Source organism: Coregonus clupeaformis, chromosome 9 (assembly GCF_020615455.1).
Source record: "Coregonus clupeaformis isolate EN_2021a chromosome 9, ASM2061545v1, whole genome shotgun sequence".
Lineage (NCBI taxonomy): Eukaryota > Metazoa > Chordata > Actinopteri > Salmoniformes > Salmonidae > Coregonus > Coregonus clupeaformis.
The window spans coordinates 54,208,205-54,235,833 of NC_059200.1; the positions used below are offsets into that span (position 1 = coordinate 54,208,205).

Below are 27,629 nucleotides of genomic sequence, written 5' to 3' on the forward strand. Positions count from 1 at the left end.
ATTGATTTGCACTTTTCGCACCAAAGTACGTTCATCTCTAGGAGACAGAACGCGTCTCCTTCCTGAGCGATATGATTGCTGCGTGGTCCCATGGTGAATACAGCGTCCATCTCCTTACTGTACTCAAGATACTGAAAGGCCTTGTAGTAGTCAGGAGTGAAGGCACGATACTGCTTACCGAAAACAGTTTTGGGATAGTCCGGGAGGCAAGGCTGCGCTAGCCCACTCTCCTTCATCCCCAAATAATAACAGGGTAATAACGGCTGCTTCAGCGGACAATGGCTAACGATCGGGGACTGGGTAGGCCCATCTCCTCTTCCGCTAACATTACCAATTTTTTTCGTTTGTGTGTTTTGTGAAAATTTAGAATATCCATTTTGTTGTTAGTGGTTTGTTAGCTAGTGTTGCATGGTTAGTTGGAGGTGCAATAACATTAGCTACTAGCTAGCTAGCTTAGCTAATTTGCGCCGGATATGGGTGATATGGGTAATGCGGATGATATTTTATTTTTGTAATATTTTTCACAAATCACTACATTATACCATGCATAAAAACATAGAAACAACATAAAAACAACATTTAATCAGGAAATGCCATGTAAAATGATTTGGAGACGTTTTAGAAAGCTTAGCTTCCCCAAGCCTATTGGACACCCTACCCATGCCTCTAACCCTCTCAGATATCGTACACTGGCCTGCATGCGTTTACCGTATGTGACAGCAAACATGCTATAGACACACAGAAGGGCATATAATGCTTCCCTATTTGCACGGCTACAGTGACACATAGTGCACAGCTGCACACCTATATATGGCCAAGTGTGCGTTCAAGAAGGCAAAACCCAACCGTCTAACCCCATATTGTATTCAGTGACACAGTGAGAAGGCACTTTAGTTTAATCTGGTCCCCCTTGCCAGTTGCCGCAACTCTCTGTTTGACATACACTACAAGTCAAAAGTTTGGACACCTACTTATTAAAGGGTTTTTCTTTATTTTTACTATTTTTTACATTTTAGAATAATAGTGAAGACACCAAAACTGTGAAATAACACATATGGAATCATGTAGTAACCAAAAAAGTGTTAAACAAATTTGAGATTCTTCAAATAGCCACCCTTTGCCTTGATGACAGCTTTGCACACTCTTGGCATTCTCTAAACCAGCTTCATGAGGTAGTCACCTGGAATGCATTTCAATTAACAGGTGTGCCTTGTTAAAAGTTAATTTGGGGAATTTCTTTCCTCCTTAATGCGTTTGAGCCAATCAGTTGTGTTGTGACAAGGTAGGGGGGGGTATACAGAAGATAGCCCTATTTGGTAAAAGACCAAGTCCATATTATGGCAAGAACAGCTCAAATAAGCAAAGAGAAATTACAGTCCATCATTACTTTAAGACAATCGAAAATTCAAAGAACTTTGAAAGTTTCTTCAAGTGCAGTCTCCAAAACCATCAAGCGCTAGGATGAAACTGGCTCTCAGGAGGACCGCCACAGGAATGAAAGACCCAGAGTTACCTCTGCTGCAGAGGATAAGTTCATTTAGAGTTACAAGCCTCAGAAACTGCAGCCCAAATAAATGCTTCACAGAGTTCAAATAACAGACACATCTCAACATCAACTGTTCAGAGGAGACTGTGTGAATCAGGCCTTCATGGTCGAATTGTTGCAAAGAAACCACTACTAAAGGACACCAATAAGAAGAAGATACTTGCTTGGGCTAAGAAACACGAGCAATGGACATTAGACCGGTGGAAATGTGTCATTTGGTCTGGAGTCCAAATTAGAAATGTTTGGTTCCAACCGCCGTGTCTTTGTGAGACGCGGTGTGGGTGAACGGATGATCTCCGCATGTGTATAGGAGGAGGTGTTATGGTGTGGGGGTGCTTTGCTTGTGACACTGTCTGTGATTTATTTAGAATTCAAGGCACACTTAACCAGCATGGCTACCACAGCATTCTGCAGCAATACACCATCCCATCTGGTTTGGGCTTAGTGGGACTATCATTTGTTTTTCAACAGGACAATGACCCAACACACCTCCAGGCTCTGTAAGGGCTATTTTACCAAGAAGGAGAGTGATGGAGTGCTGCATCAGATGACCTGGCCTCCACAATCCCCCGACCTCAACCCAATTGAGATGGTTTGGGCTGAGTCGGACCGCAGAGTGAAGGAAAAGCAGCGAACAAGTGCTCAGCATATGTGGGAACTCCTTCAAAACTGTTGGAAAAGCATTCCAGGTGAAGCTGGTTGAGAGAATGCCAAGACTGAGCAAAGCTGTCAGGGCAAAATGTGGCTATTTGAAGAATCTCAAATATAAAATATATTTTGATTTGTTTAACACTTTTTTGGTTACTACATGATTCCATATTTGTTTTTTCATAGTTTTGATGTCTTCACTATTATTCTACAATGTAGAAAATAGTACAAATAAAGAAAAACCTTGGAATGAGTAGGTGTGTCCAAACTTTTGACTGGTACTGTACATTGTGATAATGAAACTATGTCATGCACCAGAAGCCATCCATATATCCACATAGCACCTCCACCTAACTGGGTGTTCTGAGGTTTTCCTGTCTGTTAGTGAGTCATGATCCACACAATTGCCTGCCTGCCAGGGGCAGTCACTCACAGCCGATTATCAGTCAGGGTCCCCTCCAGTCTATTGTTACATCACAGAGAGAGGACACAGCATCCATCCAGACAAGAGCCCAGGCAGGGTCTGTTTAGGACATTACAGAACAGTCAGAAATGATTTGTGTCGAATCGATATGATTGTCTATCCTCAACAATAAAGGGTAATTTCAGCTCTATACATGACATAATACAGGACACATTTTTTTTTTGTTGTCATTTAGCAGACACTCTTATCCAGAGCGACCATCCATACGTTTTTTTTTTTTTTTCATACTGGTCCCCCGTGGGAAACGAACCCACAACCCTGGCGTTGCAAACGCCATGCTCTACCAACTGAGCTACACGGGACTACATTCCTATCTTACAAATACACCACAGGCCATTGTGATAATGAGACTGATGGAAAGGCTGGGGCTGGATGAGTATTGGCTACACTACTGTCTAAGGTCAATGGGGTATGCACTAGTAGGGAAGGGTATTATATCGATACACGGTAAAAGAAGACTGACTGCCGTGTTATCTTGATGAATTAACTGTGTGTGATGTGTGTACAGTTGAAATGCAGGTACAGTAGCTTACACTGTGCAGGTTCTTGTGTGCAGTGTTGCTCGGATGACCCTAGAATGTAAAAAAAGGATAGCTCCTCCCAAAGTCACGACTCAACCGTGGTAGAGTAGGGTGGGCTGTGTGTGTGTGTGTGTGTGCCCCTCTGGCTTAGTGGACACTGTGTACGCGCGCACACACACAGACCACACACACCCTCCTGTCCCCTAAGGAGCAGGCAAGCGTGTTGCTGTATCTGGGAACAGTACAGGCAGCACCAAGGAGAAACTCAGAAAGGAGGGAGGGAAGGAGGGGGCAGTGCTGCTGTAGAATACTGTCACTGGAGCTCTCTGCATAGACTTACCCCTCCTCCCCTTCTCCCTCCATTTTCTGCTCCAACCTACCCTACCGCACTATCAATCGCGGCTCTCCATCAACTGCTGCTAACGAAATGGCTTGATGATACTGTTGCAGCGAGAGACCCCATCCACCCCAGTGTGTGTGTGTGTGTGTGTTCTGATGCTGAGGTGTCAATGTAGGAAACAAACCCTTGTGGGAAAAACAGCCATTGGTGTGAGGTGTTAAATATAGTCTTGTGAAGACATGTTCTGATCGTTTATTTGTGCGTGTGTGCATCTCAACCCCTGCGTAGTGCATATGGTGTTGTGTATGAGATAGATGCGTGACGTCCGGCACCCTCTGCCATGCAGTGTTCTGGTACTGTCTGTGCTGCTCTGACGCGTTGCTGAGGCGGCTGCCTGACTGCGTACGAGGAGATGTATCTCGGTGAAGGGTGAACAGGGAAGGGGTAGGTAGGGAGGATGTGATGGAGAGAGCACGTGATTGGGTGAGCGCTGGCGATGCGCATGGCATGCCGAGGGAGGAGCTTAGCATCAGGCAATTCCTGCTCTCTGTTTCTTTCCCTCTCCTCTGTCTCTCCTCACACACACGGCATCCTCGTTCTTCCACTCACGTCTAGTAGGTTCACCTGCTCCCCCTTTCTGGTCCTTCATCCTCCTCTTTGTGGGCTATTTCAGTGGACTCTGTGTGTTCTTATGGACTATCATCCACTTCCTCCCAACTTGGTCTGAGCAACAGGGGGACTTTCCTGGCACCAGCACTCCTTCTCTCGGTTTTCATCCCCCTCACTGGGGGGTGAGGAGGACTGAGGGTGGGGGTGTGTCGCACCACTGTCCCTGAGCACCTCCTGGGGCACGTGTGGGGGGAAGAGGGAGGCGGATCGGTGTGGAGGGGGTAGGAGGGGTGAGGATGTTAATGCCGGCCCGTGGCGCTCCCTTCGTCCTGCTGCTATTGCTTCTCTGTAGGCACAGCCCTGCTTCCTCTTCTCGTCATGAGTCTGGCAGCAAGGGTCTCGTGCTCTATGCTCAACTGCTTTGTAAGTGGATCTAAGCCCCTTTTTCTAATTCTCTTCTGTGTGTGTGTGTGCGCACACGTTTCTATCTGTATTGTGTGTGTGTTTTGATCGCGCCATGCTTCTACCTTTCCTACGCAGTGAGTGTGTGCGCCTTTCAGTCAGCGGGAGATGGAGGTGTGGTGTCGTGGTCGGCGCACATGAGCACTGCTCAGCTGCTAAGTAACCAATGGCGATTGTAAAGAAAAGACTCAATTACGTCCTCTCTTGATGCATGAGAGTGTCAATTTGTGGCTGTGAGTCTGTCAGTGTTCCGGTTCTCTCTTCTCTGTTCTAATCGAGGATGGAGCCACTTGAGGTGGGTAGCGGCAGGGAGCGAGGGAGAGACAGGCATGCTGCCCGAAATAGACCAGACTATGGACAGAGAGGGAACATGCGTTGTGAAGGACAGAACACACTGCCCTCACTCTCATTTGTTATTATGGGTTGTGTTGTTTTCTACCAGCCTTTACCAGAGCTCCAATAGAGAAGTGACTGTGCTAGCTTAGCGTACTTAGCCTCTCCAGCAGGGGCATCACTAGAGTTTCATAACATTTGGGGCTCAGCCCTGAAGACCAGGGGCTGATGGGGGCATTGCATGCATATCAACGTATTTGCGGGTCCAAATATTGTTTTTCTTCTCTAAAAAGTATTTATTTTACTATGTCAGTATTTGTCAATGTTTTGGAGTCAAACTGGTGGCAGTTGTGAATAAAGTCACTAGTTGGAAGAGTTACAGAGTTAATTGAAAATAATGCCATTGTTGATTAGATGCTTTTTTCATTCATTATGCAATTTTCTCTTTAATCATATGGTCTACAGTGGGGAAAAAAAGTATTTAGTCAGCCACCAATTGTGCAACTTCTCCCACTTAAAAAGATGAGAGAGGCCTGTAATTTTCATCATAGGTACACGTCAACTATGACAGACAAATTGAGGAAAATAAATCCAGAAAATCACATTGTAGGATTTTTAATGAATTTATTTGCAAATTATGGTGGAAAATAAGTATTTGGTCACCTACAAACAAGCAAGATTTCTGGCTCTCACAGACCTGTAACTTCTTCTTTAAGAGGCTCCTCTGTCCTCCACTCGTTACCTGTATTAATGGCACCTGTTTGAACTTATCAGTATAAAAGACACCTGTCCACAACCTCAAACAGTCACACTCCAAACTCCACTATGGACAAGACCAAAGAGCTGTCAAAGGACACCAGAAACAAAATTGTAGACCTGCACCAGGCTGGGAAGACTGAATCTGCAATAGGTAAGCAGCTTGGTTTGAAGAAATCAACTGTGGGAGCAATTATTAGGAAATGGAAGACATACAAGACCACTGATAATCTCCCTCGATCTGGGGCTCCACGCAAGATCTCACCCCGTGGGGTCAAAATGATCACAAGAACAGTGAGCAAAAATCCCAGAACCACACGGGGGGACCTAGTGAATGACCTGCAGAGAGCTGGGACCAAAGTAACAAAGCCTACCATCAGTAACGCACTACGCCGCCAGGGACTCAAATCCTGCAGTGACAGACATGTCCCCCTGCTTAAGCCAGTACATGTCCAGGCCAGTCTGAAGTTTGCTAGAGTGCATTTGGATGATCCAGAAGAGGATTGGGAGAATGTCATATGGTCAGATGAAACCAAAATAGAACTTTTTGGTAAAAACTCAACTTGTCGTGTTTGGAGGACAAAGACTGCTGAGTTGCATCCAAAGAACACCATACCTACTGTGAAGCATGGGGGTGGAAACATCATGCTTTGGGGCTGTTTTTCTGCAAAGGGACCAGGACGACTGATCCGTGTAAAGGAAAGAATGAATGGGGCCATGTATCGTGAGATTTTGAGTGAAAACCTCCTTCCATCAGCAAGGGCATTGAAGATGAAACGTGGCTGGGTCTTTCAGCATGACAATGATCCCAAACACACCGCCCGGGCAATGAAGGAGTGGCTTCGTAAGAAGCATTTCAAGGTCCTCCAGATCTCAACCCCATAGAAAATCTTTGGAGGGAGTTGAAAGTCTGTGTTGCCCAGCGACAGCCCCAAAACATCACTGCTCTAGAGGAGATCTGCATGGAGGAATGGGCCAAAATACCAGCAACAGTGTGTGAAAACCTTGTGAAGACTTACAGAAAACGTTTGACCTGTGTCATTGCCAACAAAGGGTATATAACAAAGTATTGAGAAACTTTTGTTATTGACCAAATACTTATTTTCCACCATAATTTGCAAATAAATTCATAAAAAATCCTACAATGTGATTTTCTGGATTTTTTTTTCTCATTTTGTCTGTCATAGTTGACGTGTACCTATGATGAAAATTACAGGCCTCTCATCTTTTTAAGTGGGAGAACTTGCACAATTGGTGGCTGACTAAATACTTTTCCCCCCACTGTATCTACTAGACACTCATGGACAATATGGACACAATATAATACTATATATGAATACTTTTTTGTAAATTTATTAAAGTTTTAATTACCAAAGTTACGATAGATTGCCATGGATTTTCTGTTATTTACAAAAATTACTGAAGACTCTGTTAACTTTGGTGAACTACTGGTGGCTTTGCAACCCTAGATAGAGGTAATTATATAATTAGGCACATTTTATTTCAATTAATCTGCAGCACTTCCAGCACCCCTATGTTTTCCTCCATGCTCTGTGCTCTTCCCAATGCCAAATAATCAACACTACTTCGTATTAATTAAATGGATTGTGGTCAGTAACCCCATATTAGGTTATTGAGTAGGTAGGCCTACTGTTACAATAATATTTAAAATAATCTATCAGCAAGTAGCCTACAATTACAAGATAATTATTCCAGCTTGTATCTAATCACTTATTTTTTCAGTTCAGCCAATAGTAGTTTTAGCTATATTATTATAGAAACGATGTAGGCCTTATTACCTTTTTAACCATTGTAGCACAGTTTCTATGTTCATAAGACTAATAAGAAAATATGTGAAATTACTTGAATAGCATATGGGAAAAGTAAAAAAAATAAAAATAAAAAATAGGTGTCTTTGCATCAGTAGGCTAAGTGACTGAAATGTATCAGAAAAGTCTTGGAAAGTAAAGGAAAACATCAGGGAAGCTCATCAGCAGGGCCGGGGCTTACCGGGGCTGAAGCCCCTTGGCCCAGGCCGGTGAGGCCTGGGCCAAGGTGGTGATTAATATATACACTATATATACAGTGTGTATATACAGTGGGGAAAGAAAGTATTTAGTCAGCCACCAATTGTGCAAGTTCTCCCACTTAAAAAGATGAGAGAGGCCTGTAATTTTCATCATAGGTACACGTCAACTATGACAGACAAATTGAGAAAAAAAAATCCAGAAAATCACATTGTAGGATTTTTAATGAATTTATTTGCAAATTATGGTGGAAAATAAGTATTTGGTCACCTACAAACAAGCAAGATTTCTGGCTCTCACAGACCTGTAACTTCTTGTTTAAGAGGCTCCTCTGTCCCCCACACGTTACCTGTATTAATGGCACCTGTTTGAACTTGTTATCAGTATAAAAGACACCTGTCCACAACCTCAAACAGTCACACTCCAAACTCCACTATGGCCAAGACCAAAGAACTGTCAAAGGACACCAGAAACAAAATTGTAGACCTGCACCAGGCTGGGAAGACTGAATCTGCAATAGGTAAGCAGCTTGGTTTGAAGAAATCAACTGTGGGAGCAATTATTAGGAAAGGGAAGACATACAAGACCACTGATAATCTCCCTCGATCTGGGGCTCCACGCAAGATCTCACCCTGTGGGGTCAAAATGATCACAAGAACGGTGAGCAAAATCCCAGAACAACACGGGGGGACCTAGTGAATGTCCTGCAGAGAGCTGGGACCAAAGTAACAAAGCCTACCATCAGTAACACACTATGCCGCCAGGGACTCAAATCCTGCAGTGCCAGACGTGTCCCCCTGCTTAAGCCAGTACATGTCCAGGCCCTTCTGAAGTTTGCTAGAGTGCATTTGGATTATCCAGAAGAGGATTGGGAGAATGTCATATGGTCAGATGAAACCAAAATAGAACTTTTTGGTAAAAACTCAACTTGTCGTGTTTGGAGGACAAAGAATGCTGAGTTGCATCCAAAGAACACCATACCTACTGTGGAGCATGGGGGTGGAAACATCATGCTTTGGGGCTGTTTTTTCTGCAAAGGGACCAGGACGACTGATCCGTGTAAAGGAAAGAATGAATGGGGCCATGTATCATGAGATTTTGAGTGAAAACCTCCTTCCATCAGCAAGGGCATTGAAGATGAAACGTGGCTGGGTCTTTCAGCATGACAATGATCTCAAACACACCGCTCGGGAACGAAGGAGTGGCTTCGTAAGAAGCATTTCAAGGTCCTGGAGTGGCCTAGCCAGTCTCCAGCTCTCAACCCCATAGAAAATCTTTGGAGGGAGTTGAAAGTCTGTGTTGCCCAGCGACAGCCCCAAAACATCACTGCTCTAGAGGAGATCTGCATCGAGGAATGGGCCAAAATACCAGCAACAGTGTGTGAAAACCTTGTGAAGACTTACAGAAAACGTTTGACCTGTGTCATTGCCAACAAAGGGTATATAACAAAGTATTGAGAAACTTTTTGTTATTGACCAAATACTTATTTTCCACCATCATTTGCAAATAAATTCATTAAAAATCCTACAATGTGATTTTCTGGATTTTTTTTCCTCATTTTGTCTGTCATAGTTGACGTGTACCTATGATGAAAATTACAGGCCTCTCTCATCTTTTTAAGTGGGAGAACTTGCACAATTGGTGGCTGACTAAATACTTTTTTTCCCCACTGTATATATAAAAGTATTTGGACACCCCTTCAAATGAGTGGATTTGGCTATTTCAGCCACACCCGTTGCTGACAGGTGTATAAAATTGTGCACACAGCTATGCAATCTCCATAGAAAAACATTGGCAGTAGAATGGCCTGACTGAAGAGCTCAGTTCTTTCAATGTGGCACCGTCATAGAATGCCACCTTTCCAACAAGTCAGTTCGTCAAACTTCTGCCCTGCTACAGCTGCCCCGGTTGACTGTAAGTTCTGTTATTGTGAAATGGAAACATCTAGGAGCAACAACGGGGCTGTTTTTCATGGTTAGGGCTAGGCCCCTTAGTTCCAGTTAAGGGACATCGTAACGCTATAGTATACAATGACATTCTAGATGATTCTGTGCTTCCAACTTTGTGGCAACAGTTCAGGGAACGCCCTTTCATTTTTCAGCATGACAATGCCCCCATGCACAAAGCGAGGTCCATACAGAAATGATTTGTCGAGATTGGTGTGGAAGAACTTGATTGGCGTGCACAGAGCCCATCCCCATCGAACACCTTTGGGATGAATTGGAACACCGACTGCGAGCCAGGCCTAATCGCCCAACATCAGTGCTCAACCTCACTTAATGCTCTTGTGGCTGAATGGAAGCAAGTCCCCGCAGCAATGTTCCCAACATCTAGTGGAAAGCCTTCCCAGAAAAGTGGAGGCTGTTATAGCAGCAAAGGGGGGACCCACTCCATATTAATGTCCATGATTTTGGAATGAGCTGTTCGGCAAGCAGGTGTCCACATACTTTAGGTAATCTAGTGTGTGTGTGTGTGTGTACGTATATATGTATGTGTGTGTATATACAGTGCATTCGGAAAGTATTCAGACCCTTTCCCTTTTTCCACATTTTGTTACGTTACAGCCTCATACAAAAATTGATTAAATAAATAAAAAATCCTAATCAATCTACACACAATAACCCATAATGACAATGCAAACACTTCTAAAAACCTGTTTTCGCTTTGTCATTATGGGGTATTGTGTGTAGATAGATGAGGATTTTTACAAATGTAATCCATACTTTCCGATTGCATTGTATGTGTCTATGAATCAGCAAAAGAGCTGAGGCTTTGCTCAAAGCCGGGGAGGAGCTTTTTCTGTGATTATAGAAAAACCTATGAAGTAACTACAGCTCAGTCTGGTGCAAAAACCATAGTTATTTTAGAACACACTGGTCTATTAAATATGAACAACCTTGGACTGAGGAGAGGAGGAGAGTTGGTATGATTCTTCATACTCTTCAGCCGCTCTGCCATCTGTCCCTAAACCTGGCATCCCACTAGTCTGACTACAGTTGCCGACGCAGTGACAAATCCCCATGGTTTTTCTTTCCTTGTCGCTTACTTGCCATCTCTATCAGTCTGAATCTCACCCCTCCACCGGTCTCTCGATCTCTCTCTCTCTTCCGCTCTCTCTCTCAAATCAAATCAAATAAATGTATTCTTCACATGCTTCGTAAACAACGAAATGCAAAGAGAAAGAAAATAGAGAAATAATAGAAAAGTAAAACATAGATACACAATGAGTAACAATAACTTGGCTATATACACGGGGTACTAGTACCGAGTCGATGTGCAGGGGTACAAGGTAATTGAGGTAGATATGTAAACGTAACTAGGAATAAAGAGACTGATAATAAACGGTAGCAGCAACGTATGTGAGCCAAAAAAGTTAGTGCGAGGAGGGTCAATGCAGATAGTCCAGGTAGCTATTTGGTTAACAATTTAACTAACTATTTAGCAGTCTTATGGCTTGGGGGTAGAAGCTGTTCAGGGTCCTGTTGGTTCCAGACTTGGTGCATCGGTACCGCTTGCCGTGCGGTAGCAGAGAGAACAGTCTATGACTTGGGTGGCTCGAGTCTTTAACAATTTTTAGGGCCTTCCTCTGACACCGCTTGGTATAGAGGTCCTGGATGGCAGGGAGCTCGGCCCCAGTGATGTACCAGTAGACAGGTTACCTTGGCGTTCTTGGGCACAGGGACAATGGTGGTCTGCTTAAAACATGTAGGTATTACAGACTGGGTTAGGCAGAGGTTGAAAATGTCAGTGAAGACACTTGCCAGCTGGTCAGCGCATGCTCTGAGTACGTGTCCTGGTAATCCGCCTGGCTCTGCAGCCTTGTGAGTCTTAACCTGTTTAAAGGTCTTACTCACATTGGCTACGGAGAGCGTGATCACAGTCGTCCTGAACAGCTGATGCTCTCTTGCATGGTTTAGTGTTGCTTGGTTCGACGCATGTATAGAAGGCATTTAGCTCGTCTGGTAAGCTCGTATCGCTGGGCAGCTCGTGGCTGGGTTTCCCTTTGTAATCCGTGACAGTTTGCAAGCCCTGCCACATCCGACGAGCGTCAGAGCCGGTGTAGTAGGATTCGATCTTAGTCCTGTGTTGATGCTTTACCTGTTTGATGGTTCGTCAGAGGGCGTAGCGGGATTTCTTATAAACGCCCGGATTAGTGTCCCGCTCCTTGACAGTGCCAGCTCTAGACTTTAGCTCAGTCGGGATGTTGCCTGTAATCCATTGCTTCTAGTTGGGATTTGTACGTATTGTCACCGTGGGGACGACGCCATCAATGTACTTCTTAATGAAGCCGGTGACTGATATGGTGAACTCCTCAATGCCATCGGATGAATCCTGGAACATATTCCAGTCTGTATTAGCGAAACAGTCCTGTAGCTTAGCATCCGCTTTATTGGACCACTTCTGTATTGAGCGCGTCACTGTTAGAGTTTTTACTAGTTAGCAGGAATCATGAGGATATAGTTATGGTCAGATTTGCCAAATGGAGGGCGAGGGAGAGCTTTGTATGCGTTTCTGTGTGTGGACTAAAGGTGAACTAGAGTTTTTTTCGCCTCTAGTTGCACAGGTGACATGCTGGTAGAAATGAAGACCGATTTCAGTTTCACTGCATTAAATCCCCGGCCACTAGGAGCGCCGCCTCGATGTGTATTTACTTGTTTGCTTATATATAGCTTGTTGAGTGCGGTCTTGATGCCAGTATCAATGTGTGGTGGTAAATGGACAGCTACGATATACATTAAAACTGTCTTGGTAAATACATTTAGTATGGTCTACAGCTTATCATGAGGTATTCTAACTCAGGCGAGCAGAACCTCAAGACGTCCTTAATATTAGAGGTTGCTCACCAAAATAAATCAAATCAAATGTATTGGTCACATACACATGGTTAGCAGATGTTATTGCGAGTGTAGCGAAATGCTTGTGCTTCTAGTTCCGACAGTGCAGCAATATCTAGCAAGTAATATCTAACAGTTCTGTAGCTCAATTGGTAGAGCATGGCGCTTGTAACGCCAGGGTAGTGGGTTCGATCCCCGGGACCACCCATACGTAAAAATGTATGCACACATGACTGTAAGTCGCTTTGGATAAAAGCGTCTGCTAAATGGCATATTATTTATTATTATTATTATTATAAAAACCTAATACACACAGATCTAAGTAAAGGAATGGAATAAGAATATATAAATATATGGATGAGCAATGTTGTTATCAGAGTGGCATAGGCTAAGATGCAATAGATAGTATAGAATACAGTATATATATATGAGATGGGTAATGCAAGATATGTAAACATTATTAAGATAGTATAGAATACAGTATATACAAATGAGATGGGTAATGCAAGATATGGAAACATTATTAAAGTGGCATTATTAAAGTGACTGGTGTTCCATTTATTGAAGTGGCCAGTGATTTTCAAGTCTGTATGTAGGCAGTAGCGTATCTGTTCTAGTGATGGCTGTTTAACAGTCTGATGGCCTTGAGATAGAAGCTGTTTTTCAATCTCTTGGTCCCAGCTTTGATGCACCTGTACTGACCTGGCCTTCTCGATGATAGCGGGGTGAGCAGGCAGTGGCTCGGGTGGTAGTTGTCCTTGATTATCTTTTTGGCCTTCCTGTGACATCGGGTGCTGTAGGTGTCCTGGGGGGCAGGTAGTTTGCCCCCGGTGATGCGTTGTGCAGACCGCACCACCCTCTGGAGAGCCCTGCGGTTGTGGGCGGTGCAGTTGCCGTACCAGGTGGTGATACAGCCCGACAGGATGCTCTCAGTTGTACATCTGTAAAAGTTTGTGAGGGTTTGAAGAGACGCTGTGGCGCCTTCTTCACCACACTGTCTGTGTGGGTGGATCATTTCAGTTTGTCAGTGATATGTACGCCGAAGAACTTATAACTTTCCACCTTCTCCACTGCTGTCCCGTCGATGTGGATAGGGGGGTACTCCCTCTGCTGTTTCCTGAAGTCCACGATCATCTCCTTTTGTTTTTTTGACGTTGAGTGAGAGGTTATTTTCCTGACACCACACTCCGAGAGCCCTCACCTCCCTGTAGGCTGTCTCATCATTGTTGGTAATCAAGCCTACTACTGTTGTGTCGTCTGCAAACTTGATGATTTGAGTTGGAGGCGTGCATGGCTACGCAGTCATGGGTGAACAGGGAGTACAGGAGGGGACTGAGCACACACCCTTGTGGTGCAACAGTGTTGAGGATCAGCGAAGTGGAGATGTTGTTTCCTACCTTTACCACCTGGGGGCGTCAGACCGAGGCTCTGCATCTGTCCTCGTGCTACTAGACCTTAGTGCTGCCTTTGACACCATCGATCACCACATTCTTTTGGAGAGACTGGAAACCCAAATTGGTCTACACGGACAAGTTCTGGCCTGGTTTAGATCCTACCTGTCGGAAAGATATCAGTTTGTCTCTGTGAATGGTCTGTCCTCCGACAAATCAACTGTACATTTCGGTGTTCCTCAAGGTTCCGTTTTAGGACCACTATTGTTTTCACTATATATTTTACCTCTTGGGGATGTTATTCGAAAACATAATGTTAACTTTCACTGCTATGCGGATGACACACAGCTGTACATTTCAATGAAACATGGTGAAGCCCCAAAATTGCCCTCGCTAGAAGCCTGTGTTTCAGACATAAGGAAGTGGATGGCTGAAAACTTTTTACTTTTAAACTCGGACAAAACAGAGATGCTTGTTCTAGGTCCCAAGAAACAAAGAGATCTTCTGTTAAATCTGACAATTCATCTAGATGGTTGTAAAGTCGTCTCAAATAAAACTGTGAAGGACCTCGGTGTTACTCTTGACCCTGATCTCTCTTTTGCGAACATATCAAGACTGTTTCAAGGACAGCTTTTTTTCCATCTACGTAACATTGCAAAAATCAGAAATGTTCTGTCCAAAAATGATGCAGAAAAATTAATCCATGCATTTGTTACTTCTAGGTTAGACTACTGCAATGCTCTATTTTCCGGCTACCCGGATAAAGCACTAAATAAACTTCAGTTAGTGCTAAATACGGCTGCTAGAATCCTGACTAGAACCAAGAAATTTGATCATATTACTCCAGTGCTAGCTTCCCTACACTGGCTTCCTGTTAAGGCAAGGGCTGATTTCAAGGTTTTACTGTTAACCTATAAAGCGTTACATGGGCTTGCTCCTACCTATCTTTCCGAGTTGGTCCTGCCGTACATACCAATACGTACGCTACGGTCACAAGACGCAGGCCTCCTAATTGTCCCTAGAATTTCTAAGCAAACAGCGGGAGGCAGGGCTTTCTCCTATAGATCTCCATTTTTATGGAACAGTCTGCCTACCCATGTGAGAGACGCAGACTCGGTCTCAACCTTTAAGTCTTTACTGAAGACTTATCTCTTCAGTAGGTCATATGATTGAGTGTAGTCTGGCCCAGGAGTGTGAAGGTGAACGGAAAGGCTGGAGCAACGAACAGCCCTTGCTGTCTCTGCCGGGCCGGTTCCCCTCTCCACTGGGGTTCTCTGCCTCTAACCCTGTTGCAGGGGCTGAGTCACTGGCTTGCTGGTGCTCTTTCATGCCGTCCCTGGGAGGGGTGCGTCACTTGAGTGGGTTGAGTTACTGACGTGATCTTCCTGTCTGGGTTGGCGCCCCCCCTTGGTTTGTGCTGTGGTGGAGACCTCTGTGGGCTATACTCGGCCTTGTCTCAGGATTGTAAGTTGGTGGTTGGGGATATCCCTCTAGTGGTGCGGGGGCTGTGCTTTGGCGGAGTGGGTGGGGTTATATCCTTCCTGTTTGGCCCTGTCCGGGGTTTCTTCGGATGGGGCCACAGTGTCTCCGGACCGCTCCTGTCTCAGCCTCCAGTATTTATGCTGCAGTAGTTTATGTGTCGGGGGCTGGGGTTAGTTGGTTATACCTGGAGTACTTCTCCTGTCTTATCCAGTGTCCTGTGTGAATTTAAGTATGCTCTCTCTAATTCTCTCGTTCTCTCTTTCTCTCTGAGAACCTGAGCCCCTAGGACCATACGTCAGGACTACCGGGCATGATGACACCTTGCTGTCCCCAGTCCGCCTGGCCTTGCTGCTATTCCAGTTTCAACTGTTCTGCCTGCGGCTACGAAACCCCCTACCTGTCCCAGACCTGCTGTTTTCAACTCTTTAATGATCGGCTTGAAAAGCCAACTGAGAGACCTGAGCCCCTAGGACCATACGTCGGGACTACCGGCCGTGGTGACTCCTTGCTGTCCCCAGTCCGCCTGGCCTTGCTGCTATTCCAGTTTCAACTGTTCTGCCTGCGGTTATGGAACCCCTACCTGTCCCAGACCTGCTGTTTTCAACTCTTAATGATCGGCTATGAAAAAGCCAACTGAGATTTATTCCTGATTATTATTTGACCATGCTTGTCACTTATGAACATTTTTGAACATCTTGGCATGGTTCTGTTATAATCTCCACCCGGCACAGCCAGAAGAGGACTGGCCACCCCTCATAGCCTGGTTCCTCTCTAGGTTTCTTCCTAGGCTTTCGCCTTTCTAGGGAGTTTTTCCTAGCCACCGTGCTTCTACACCTGCATTACTAGCTGTTTGGGGTTTTAGGCTGGGTTTCTGTACAGCACTTCGAGATATTAGCTGATGTAAGAAGGGCTATATAAAATAAAATTGATTGATTGATTGATTGATTTTCTCAAATTTGCTTTGTTCAAATCCCCAGCTACAATAAATGCAGCCTCAGGATATATGGTTTCCAGTTTGCATAAAGTCCAGTGAAGTTCTTTGAGGGCCGTCGTGGTATCAGCTTGAGGGGGGATATACACGGCTGTAACAATAACCAAAGAGAATTCTCTTGGGTGATAATAAGGTCGGCATTTGATTGTGAGGAATTCTAGGTCAGGTGAACAAAATGACTTGAGTTCCTGTATGTTGTTACAATTACATCATGAGTCGTTAGTCATGAAACATATCCCCCCAACCTTTCTTCTTCCCGGAGAGATGTTTATTCCTGTCGGCGCGATGTACTGAGAACCCAGATGGCTTTATGGATGGTGACAGTATATCCCGAGAGAGCCATGTTTCCGTGAAACATAGTATGTTACAATCCCTGATGTCTCTCTGGAAAGCAACCCTTGCCCTGATCTCGTCCACTTTGTTGTCTAGTGACTGGACATTAGCGAGTAATATACTCGGAAGCAATGGGTGGTGTGCGCGCCTCCTAAGTCTGACTAGAAGACCGCTCCGGTTCCCTCTCCTCCGGCGGCGTTGTTTTGGGTCGGCCTCTGGAATCAGTTCAAATGTCCTGGGTGGTGCGAACAAAGGATCCATTTCGGAAAAGTCGTATTCCTGGTTATGGTGCTGGTAAGTTGACACTGCTCTGATATCCAATAGTTCTTCCTGGCTGTATGTAATAACACTTAATATTTTCTGGGCTAACAATGTAAGAAAGAATACATAAAAAAACACAACACTGCAAAGTTTCCTAAGGACTAGAAGCGAGGCAGCCCTCTGTCGGCGCCATCTCAGATCCTGTTAACAAAGAGACACACACCTCCCCCCTTGAGTTTACCTGCCGTTCTGTCCTGCCAATGCATAGAAAAACCAGCTAGATGTATATTATCCATGTCCTTGTTCAGCCATGACTCCAAGAAACATAGGATATTACAGTTCTTCAGGTCCCGTGGATTGGATAGTCTCGATCAGAGCTCCTCCAATTTGTTTCTTCTCCAGTGATTGTAAGTTCGCCAATAGAATGGGGGGTAGATGCGGTTAATGTACTCTCCCACATAGTTTTGTCAGGGTGCGCGCATGTCGGCCTCTATTACTCCACAATTTTTTCGCCAGAGTACATCGCTTGCTCGCTCTGTGTCTCTCTCTCTCTCTCGTCAACCTTTGTCACTTTTTTTAACCCTTGTGATCTTGTTGCAGATGTGCCTGTGACTAGACCTAGTCCGTTATTTAGTATTGGGTGAAGTGGTGGACATTGAAGGCCATGTGCATAGTGGATGTTTCTGCCTCTGTGCTTGTGAGCAGAGCTCTACGGTTGCACTGGAACAGGCTGGATCGGCCTGTACTGTAGTCAATTGTAATATAACCTTCAAAACCCAGAAGATGTCCATCTCATATAGATACAGATACGGTGTCTATCACTTTCTATGAAATGCAGTACAGAACACTCCCAGTACTAATACAGGGGTTCTGTAAATTATCCAGAGAATTATAGTCCAGGCACAAAGCCCTACTCAGATTAGGTGAATAGCATCGGTCTCACGATGAGTAACGAGGAAGAATGGGTGAGAAACTAGGAATAGGATTTCTCTCGGAAAAAGGGTGATTTTCATTTCCATAGCAACCAGACTCAGTCAGACATGTTCATATGCTGCCTTTCCTTTGTATTTCTGTGTCTGGATACCTCCACGGTCGCCCATCTTTTTTATATACTTCATGTTCCCTCTCTTTTTCTCTTTCAGCAGCCTATCACATCCTCTTTCTATCTATACTAACAGTACAGTACTTTCCAGTTCCCTGGAAAGGGAGTCTGTCACTCGACTCGCAGAGCTTTTTACAAAGGGATTAGAACGCCATTGTTTTTAGCTAATTAAAGAGAGCAGCAATGACAACCCCATTCACTTCTAGTGGCCTTGAGCTGTACTGTGTCAGAGGCTGAGCACTGAAGAACCCCTCAGAAGAACAGATGTACAGTATCGCAGCTGAGGAAGCTAAGGTGAAAAAATAAGTAATTGTTATAATAAACCCAGATTTGATGTGTTGGGACTGGGGAGGATGAAAAAGGGAAAGGGAGAGGTGGATGGAAAAAGAGAGCTGTGACGTTAAGCTGCAGCGTGTTCTCCAGGTCCGGTTTTCTGACTCTGTGCTCGTCAGAGGGGGGAAGGGGGAGCTTTCAGAACAGCAGTGACGAAGCAAAAACGCGTTGTTGGCTTGTCGGTCGCAGAAGCACAGCACGCGCTGTACTCCATCTTCCTGGCTTTGCCTGCAGGGACAGAGCAGAGCGTTTCTCTCCCTGCCTCACTCTCCCTCTGCCTGCGTCGCGCTCTCTCACTCTCTGTCCTTTCTGTCCTTTCTTTCTGTCCTTTCTTTCTGTCCTGTCTGTCTTTCTCATTTCATCTGGAAGTGGACCACATCATCTAAAGGATGGGGTGGGAGAGAGACGAATAAGAAATACATTGGCAGACTTTTGTTTACCTCCTGCGTCAAGTAGCCCAGTGTTTTCTTTCTTCTCTTTTTGCTATTCTGATGCTCTGCTATGACCTGTTTGAGGTCATCAGAAGTTCAGCTGCTCTTCATCTGCACTGTACTGATGGGAAGACTTGACAGGTGAAAATATGATGGAAGCTCATCATTAGGTTGGCTTTTACCTGGTCTGTTCTTTCAGATCAGTGCAGAGAAATGAAGGAGAGGAGATGCGGAGAGGACAAGATGATTGAGAGAGCGCAGTTGCTTGTGCCACAATCTGCTCGGAATAATCTGAGCCTTTGACTATCCTGTGCCCAGACTATCCACCCACTGTCTGCCAGCCTCTCAGCGCTCTCCCTCTCTCCTATTGCTTCTGCTCTCTTTCTTTCCTTTGTCTCTGCTCCTAGTCCTCACAGTCCTATTTAATGCTTTTAAACCAGGGTGTCTGTCTGGGCCTGCCAGGAACAGTATTTTGAAGCTCTGCCTCTCCTGGCTCTCTGCATTCTTAAGTTGGAAAGTGTGACTCTTCCGTTAGCCCGTTTAGCATCAAAACACCAAGCATCAAATTAAAACCCATGGCTGCATCTAAAATGGCATGTTATTCCCTGATAGCCCTGGTCAAAATTAGTGCACAATAGGGGATAGGGTACCATCTCGGACTCACCCCCAGGTTTGTTAGTGGCAGTGTCTGGACTGGACTCAAATTCTGTTATGCTCTGTAATGGGTTTATAGTGCAGTATTAATTAAAGGGTAGGAAGCAGGAATTTTTACTCACCAGTAACAACACTGTGTGGTCAAAGACTTAGTAACTTAGTTGTAGTCACGATCTGGTTACCTATAACTCCAAAAATAGTTATGTTTTGTGTTTTTGAAATATTTGTAACTTATTTTCAGATATCTTTGGAACTACCCACGATGCACTAAAGTAAACGTCATTCAGAGAACCTACTCTATGCTACCGAGTTGCTAGCTAGCTCGAGCTGGCTAACGTTAGCCACTAGCCATGTTAGCATGTACCTTAAAACTTCAATTAAACGCAGTCTCATATAGCCGCCTGTGTGATGTAAACAAGGAACAGAAGGGGCATGTGGGGCATCCTGCGCTTCAGCACCTGGCAGGCTCTTGGTGCCTAATTGCCTCCGGCTCAAAACGAAAGGGGAAAATCATCCCTGCCTGCTCTAATTGTTTAGAGACTTCGTCTGTTCTTTGTTTGTTTTCGTCCTACTTTTTGTTTTGTCAACTTTTTTTACGTTTCCTCTGTAGCTCAGTTTGTAGAGCATGGTGCTTGCAACGCCAGGAAGGTGTGTTCGATTCCCGGGGCCACCCGCATGTAAAATGACTGCAAGCCGCTTTGGATAAAAGTGTCAGCTAAATGCGCATATACACTACAGTTTATTAGGTACACCCATCTAGTACCGGGTTGGGACCCCTCTTTGCCTCCAGAACAGCCTGAATGCCTCTGGGATTTTACAAGGTGTCGTAAATGTTCCACAGGGATGTTGGTCCATGATGACCTTTCAGAAGAACAACTATCTCTGCAGCACTCCACCAATCAGGCCTTTATGGTAGAGTGGCCAGACAGAAGCGACTCCTCAGTAAAAGGCACATGACAGCCCGCTTGGAGTTTGCCAAAAGGCACCTAAAGGACTCAGACCATGAGAAACAAGATTCTCTGGTCTGATGAAACCAATATTGAACTCTCACATCTGGAGGAAACCTGGCACCATCCCTACGGTGAAGCATGGTGGTGGCAGCATCATGCTGTGGGGATGTTTTTCAGCGGCAGGGACTGGTAGACTAGTCAGGATCGAGGGAAAGATGAACGGAGCAAAGTACTGAGAGATCCTTGATAAACAACCTGCTCCAGAGCGCTCAGGACCTCAGATTTGGGCGAAGGTTCACCTTCCAACAGGACAATGACCCTAAGCACACAGCCAAGACAACGCAGGAGTGGCTTCGGGACAAGTCTCTGAATGTCCTTGAGTGGCATAGCCAGAGCTCGAACTTGAACCCGATCGAACATCTCTGGAGAGACCTGAAAATAGCTGGTTAGCAACGCTCCCCATCCAACCTGACAGAGCTTGAGAGGATATGCAGAGAAGAATGTGAGAAACTCCCCAAATACAGGTGTGCCAAGCTTGTAGCGTCATTCCCAACGAGACTCTAGGATGTAATCGCTGCCGAAGGTGCTTCAACAAAGTACTGAGTAAAGGGTCTGAATACTTACAGTGCCAGTCAAAAGTTTGGACACACCTACTCATTCCAGGGTTTTTCTTTATTTTTACTATTTTCTACATTATAGAATAATAGTGAAGACATCAAATCTATGAAATAACACATATGGAATCATGTAGTAACCAAAAAATTATTAAACAAATCATAATATATTTTAGATTTTAGATTCTTCAAAGTAGCCACCCTTTGCCTTGATGACAGTTTTGCACACTCTTGGCATTCTCTCAACCAGCTTCATGAGTAATGCTTTTCCAGCAGTCTTGAAGGAGTTCCCACTCGTTGGCTGCTTTTCCTTCACTCTGTGGTCCCAACTCATCCCAAACCATCTCATTTGGGTTGAGGTCAGGTGATTGTGGAGGCCAGGTCATCTGATGTAGCACTCCATCACTCTCCTTGGTCAAATAGAACATACACAGCCTGGAGGTGTGTTTTGGGTCATTGTCCTGTTGAAAAACAAATGATAGTCCCATTAAGAGCAAACCAGATGGGATGGCGTATCGCTGCAGAATGCTGTGTTAGCCATGCTGTTTAAGTGTGCCTTGAATTATAAATAAATCACAGACAGTGTCACCAGCAAAGTACCCCACACCATCACACCTCGTCCTCTGTACTTCACGGTGGGAACCACACATGCGGAAATAGTCTGTTCACCTACTCTGGGTCTCACAAAGACACAGCGGTTGGAACCAAAAATCTCAAATTTGGACACAAGACCAAAGGACACATTTCCACCAGTCTAATGTTCATTGCTCGTGTTTCTTGGCCGAAGCAAGTCTCCTCTTATTATTGGTGTCCTTTAGTAGTGGTTTCTTTGCAGCAATTCAACCATGAAAGCCTGATTCACGCAGTCTCCTCTGAACAGTTGATGTTGAGATGTGTCTGTCACTTGAACTCTGTGAAGCATTTATTTGGGCTACAATCTGAGGTGCAGTTAACTCTAATGAACATCCTCTGCAGCAGAGGTAACTCTGGGTCTTCCTTTCCTGTGGCGGTCTTCAAGAGAGCCAGTTTCATCATAGAGTGTGCAAAGCTGTCATCAAGGCAAAGGGTGGCTATTTGAAGAATATCAAATATAAAAACTGTTTTTGTTTTTTCATTATGGGGTATTGTGTGTAGATTGAAAGCTATTTAATCAATTTTAGAATAAGGCTGTAACTTAACAAAGTGGAAAATGTGAAGGGGTCTGAATACTTTCCGAATGCTGTGTGTATGTGTGTGCCTTCAGAAAATATTCATACCCCTTGACTTATTCCACATTTGGTTGTGTTACAGCCTGAATTCAAAATGGATTAAACTGATTTTTTCTCTCACACATCTACTACACACAATACCTCATACCTCATAACAAAGTGAGAACATGTTTTTTGAAATTTGTAAAATTTTATATTAGGAAGGTGTTCTTAAAGGCATACTTCAGGATTTTGGCAAATAAGTATCTACTTATCTATTTCCCCGGAGTCAGATGAAATTGTGGATACCATTTTTATGTGTCTGTGTCCAGTATGAAGGAAGTCAGAGGCAGTTTCGCTAACCAATGCTAACTAGTGTTAGCACAATGACTGGACGTCTATGGATATCTGCTAATACCCATAGACTGCCAGTCTTTGCGCTAACGCTAGTTAGCAACACTGACTGGAAGTCACTGGGTATCTGCTAATGCTAGTTAGCTATTGCGCTAGTGCTAGTTAGCAACTTCTTTCACACCGCACACAGACACACAAAAATGGTATCCACGAGTTCATCTGACTCTGGGGAAGTAGATAAAGGGCCTCATTGCCAAAATTCCGGAGTATCCATTTAATGTTTTGTACACTCAGTGTATAGAAGTAGGCTGCCAGAGTTTGGTAACTTTACTAAACTGGGCTTTGTGCTAGTGTGCTAGCTGACTGACATCTCTTAGTCTGAACTGTGCTGTTGTGTGATCATGTCCACCTGCCTGGAGCCTTCCTCCAATCGCTGGCTTGTTGACTGTTCCCCTCGTCCCCGGTGCCCTCTGCCGCTTCTGGATTATTGCCTCTGCACCTACTTTGGGTTTCCCTCGCTATATCGGTTTACCCTCACTGACTTTCCCTTTGCCCATGTACTTCCGCCTCCCCCTGCTTGTTCACCAGCTAGCTATACAGTGCTTTCAGAAAGTATTCATACCCCTTGACTTATTCCACGTTTTGTTGTTACAGCCTGAATTCAAAATGTATAAAATTGTTTTTTTCTCTCACACTTCTACACACAATACCCCATAATGACAAAGTGAAAACATGTTTTTAGACATTTTTGCAAATCTATTGAAAATGAAATTCAGAAATATCTAATTTTATATAAGTATTCGCACCCGTGAGTCAAAACTTTGTAGAAGCACCTTTGGCAGCGATTACAGCTGTGAGTCTTTCTGGGTAAGTCTCTAAGAGCTTTCCACACCTGGATTGTGCAACATTTGCCCATTTATTATTTTCAAACTTCTTCAGGCTCTGTCTAATTGGTTGTTGATCATAGCTAGACAACCCCTTTCAGGTCTTGCCAAAGATTTTCAAGCAGATTTAAGTCAAAACTGTTACTTGGCCACTGAGGAACATTCACTGTCGTCTTGGTAAGCAACTCAAGTGTAGATTTGGCCAGATGTATTAGGTTATTGGCCTGCTGAAAGGTGAATTCATCTCCCAGTGTCTAGTGGAAAGCAGACTGAACCAGGTTTTCCTCTAGGATTTTGCCTGTGCTTAGCTACATTCATTTCTTTTTTATCCTGAAATACTCCCCTGTCCTTAACAAGCATACCCATAACATGATGCAGCCACCACTATGCTTGAAAGTATGGAGAGTGGTACTCAGTAATGTGTTATGTTTGGGGCAAATCCAATACAACACTTTGTATTCAGGACAAAAAGTGAATTGTTTTGCCACATTTTTTTGCAGTATTACTTTATTGCCATGTTGCAAACAGGATGCATGTTTTGGAATATTTATATTCTGTACAGGCTTACGTTTCACTCTGTCAATTAGGTTAGTATTGTGGAGTAACTACAATGTTGTTGGTCCATCCTGTTTTCTCCTATCACAGCCATTAAACTCTAACTCTTTGAAAGTCACCATTGGCCTCATGTTGAAATCCTCGGTGGCAGAGAGATGCTTAAGGGACTAGACTAGGGGGCTAGACTTTCCTTGATAAAAAAGGGCACTTTTGAGGTTCAAATGTCCAGTCTGATGGATGTATTGAGGAAGTTGTGAGAGCAAGATGTTGGTGAGCTTTGCTGCTTTTTGTTCTCCAAGGGCAATTGAAATATCGACTGTCTTCTGCACTTTTCACTTTTAATTTCCTTTTGTTTGAGATTCATGTGCTAGAAACGAACCTTCACACCTGGATGCCTGCCAGTTGGACATGGAAACACAACGTTAGCATTGTGGTTAATGGAGCCTTTGGCAAGAAGGAATGGACGGAATTCCCTGTAAGTGATGATTATGGTTCTGCCTATGGAATTAATGGAATTGAGAGCGTGAGTGATAGCATTCCGGGTCAAGCCATCTGTTTCAGTGACGCTGTTCATCTCGGATGATTTCTATATTGATGCTGACCCCTTTTTATGGAGGGGAAGCATAGACATATCACACACAGAACGGATCTACCACTTATCAGACTTGCTTTCAATGAGAATGACAGATCTGTAAACTCGCATTTCTATCTGAAATCTGTTGGGTTGTGCACACAGCTACATAATGGACCTTTTTAAAGTTCTGTATAGCCTCTTTAATATTGTCAACTCTGTTTCAAATTAGGATTGATGGTGTTGAATTAGCCAGTAGACAGTCTCTAATGTAGCAGCTAATCACATTAACCTAACACGCCACACCATCCTTGATTTGGATAACTGAAAGAAGCGTAAGACAGACAACTGAAAGTGTCAGAAAGACACCTGACAGTGTGAGGACAACAATGAAGTACTATTCGATTCTAAAGGTGTCTACAAGCTTCACGTGCGTAGATCTACATGTGCTTGGGTGGAGTCTGATTTTTTTGGAGCAACACACACCTTTTGTAACATGATACCTCGCCGGTCCAGACTCCCAAATAATTTCAAGTTCCAAAGTTTATTCACCACGTGCATAGGATACAACCGGTGTAAAACAGTACAGTGAAATTCTTACATTGAGAGCTCGTTCCCAACAATGCAGTGAATAATAATATAGATAATAATAGAACATAAAAGTATGAATAAAAACCACACAAGAACTATGATGACAGTTAAAGAACACGAGAATGCAAGTATATACAGGTCAGTGCCAGTACCATATTCAATCTGTAGGGGTACTGGAGTGGTTGAGGTGGGTTTATACATAATAAATGACTGGTAGTAGGATAAATGCATCATTCACAAGGGGTGACACAAGAGCAAAAGAACAGTCACGCTCTCTTGTCCTTCCTTGCTAGCTAGTTGGTTAAACATAGCCTGCAAGCTAGCTTGCCTTTTAGCTTCCCACATCTCCATGTGATATAATCTGATTTATAATAAAATAATATGCCCTTGCAAATATTCTTATACTTGCCGGTAGGGATGCACGATATGGGCAACAAAGTCTAATTGCGATTTTTGTACCAAATATTACGATTAACTTTTAACAAGGAGGACCAAAACACAGGAACCAAAACACAGGAAGAGAAGGATAAAGAGGAAGAGGATTATGTGGACTGGCTGAAAGGCCAGGCAGAGCTGGAGGGCCCAGAAGAGGTGCAGGACATGAAATACCTGAGGGACTATTGGAATGACCCAGAGCTGGATGAGAAGGAGTGTTTCCTTAGGGACTTTGTCCTGAATAAGGGCTACATGGAGAAAGGTGACGAGGACAGGATCCCCAGCTATGACGAGGTGGTGAATGATGACGTGGAGGACTCAGAGGATGGGGAGTCATTCTTGGAGCGCCAGGAGGACTTTGAAAGACACTACAACTTCCGCTTTGAGGAGCCTGATGCCCAGAAGATCAAGACTTACCCCCGTACCATTGCCACCTCTGTCCGCTCCAAAGACGAGCGCAGGAAGCTAAAAAGGGAGGCAGCTGAAGCATCTGAAGAACCTGAAGCGTAATGAGATTATGGAGAAGCTGCGGCGGCTGCAGGAGCTGACAGGCAATGAGCAGCTGGCCTTCAGTAAAGTGGACCTGGAGGGAGACTTTGACCCCCAGCAGCATGACCAGCTCATGCAGAAATTATTTGTTGATGAATATTATGGAGAGGAAGAGGGGGAGAAGCCCCAGTTTGAAGTTGAAGAGCTAGAGGGTGAACACTGGAACTGGGACACATGGACAGGAGAGGGTGGAGATGAGGAATATGGTGGTGAGGAGGAGCATGAAGGAGAAGAGTATGACAAGCCAAACTGTGAAGATCCAGATTTTATTATGGATGCGGACTATGATCCCAGTCAGCCAAGCACCTCCAAGAAGCAGAAGAAAAAGGAGAAGAGGAAGATGTAGAAGGAGGATGCCCCGCTGATGGGAAAGAAGAGAAAGAAGTCTCATTTTGCTGAGGTCATCACCCAAAACAAGCCTGTGTTTGACCCCCAGGGGAAGTCCTTTGAGCAGTACCTGGACGAGTACTATAAGCTGGACTATGAGGACATCATAGACGACATCCCCTGCAGGTTTCGCTACAGGCAAGTCCTGGCCAATGACTTTGGCCTGTCCACTGACGAGATCCTGGGAGCAGATGAGAAAGAGCTGAACCGCTGGGCCTCGCATGTTTAGGTCTGACAAGGAGGAGATGAGTGACTTGCAGAACTACAAAATCAAATCACGAAATGTGAACAAAAAGAAAGAAGTCTTGAACTCTTTCTATGCTGATGAGGACAAAGAACAAGCAGAGGGCAAGACCAAGGTGGGTAAGAAGAGAAGAGACAGGATGAAGAATGCAGAGAAGGATGACAAGGATCTGGAGGATGATGAGGCTGGACCCAGTCAGGAAAGCTCTGCATTGGACTCTGCTGAGGGGACGGTAGTCCGGGCACTGAGAGAGGCAGGAGACCAGGCAGAGGAAGAGGAGTTCCTGGTACCAAAATCCAAGAAGATGAAACTGGAGGAGGAAACAGTTACTACCACTCAGGAGACTGCCAACACAAGAACTGAAAGGCCAAAATTGCCCAAGAAGAAACACAGGCACCCAGGAAGCCGTGTCGGGGAAGGGGCCCTTCAGGGTGAAAATGGGTGGGCGAGAGTTCAGCGGGCAGAGACTGAGGGCCTATGGACTGAATCCCAAGAGGCTGCACTTCAGGCAGCTTGGCAGGCAGAAACAAAAAGCTCAAGAGAAGACTGAGAAGCAAGGGAGCAAGGAGTGAGGGAGAGAACGGCACCATTATGATTTATTTCCCCTTATATTTTTGTGGTTTGCGGAGAACGGTTGGTAAAGTGACAAATTGCACAATATAAATGGACCAGAGAACAGTATGGTTCTTAATAAATCAAAGTTGAATGAGCTTACAATCGCATTGGCACTGATAGTTGCCAGTTTCTGCTATTTTTCTGAGCGCCGCTC

The 27,629-nt window shown here is 44.5% G+C and overlaps 1 protein-coding gene and 1 pseudogene across 1 annotated transcript in view; both read left to right on the forward strand.

The window, feature by feature from the left end:
• The first annotated feature begins 4,434 nt into the window (after positions 1 to 4,434).
• LOC121574254 (myotubularin-related protein 4) overlaps positions 4,435 to 27,629 on the forward strand; it is an 89,199-nt gene continuing 66,004 nt past the window's right edge. Inside the window, exon 1 of the mRNA XM_041886879.1 lies at positions 4,435 to 4,571. Coding sequence (XP_041742813.1) covers positions 4,527 to 4,571 — 45 coding nt within the window. The 5' untranslated portion in view covers positions 4,435 to 4,526. The remainder of the gene's footprint in view (positions 4,572 to 27,629) is intronic.
• On the forward strand, positions 17,964 to 27,534 carry LOC121574488 (annotated as a pseudogene).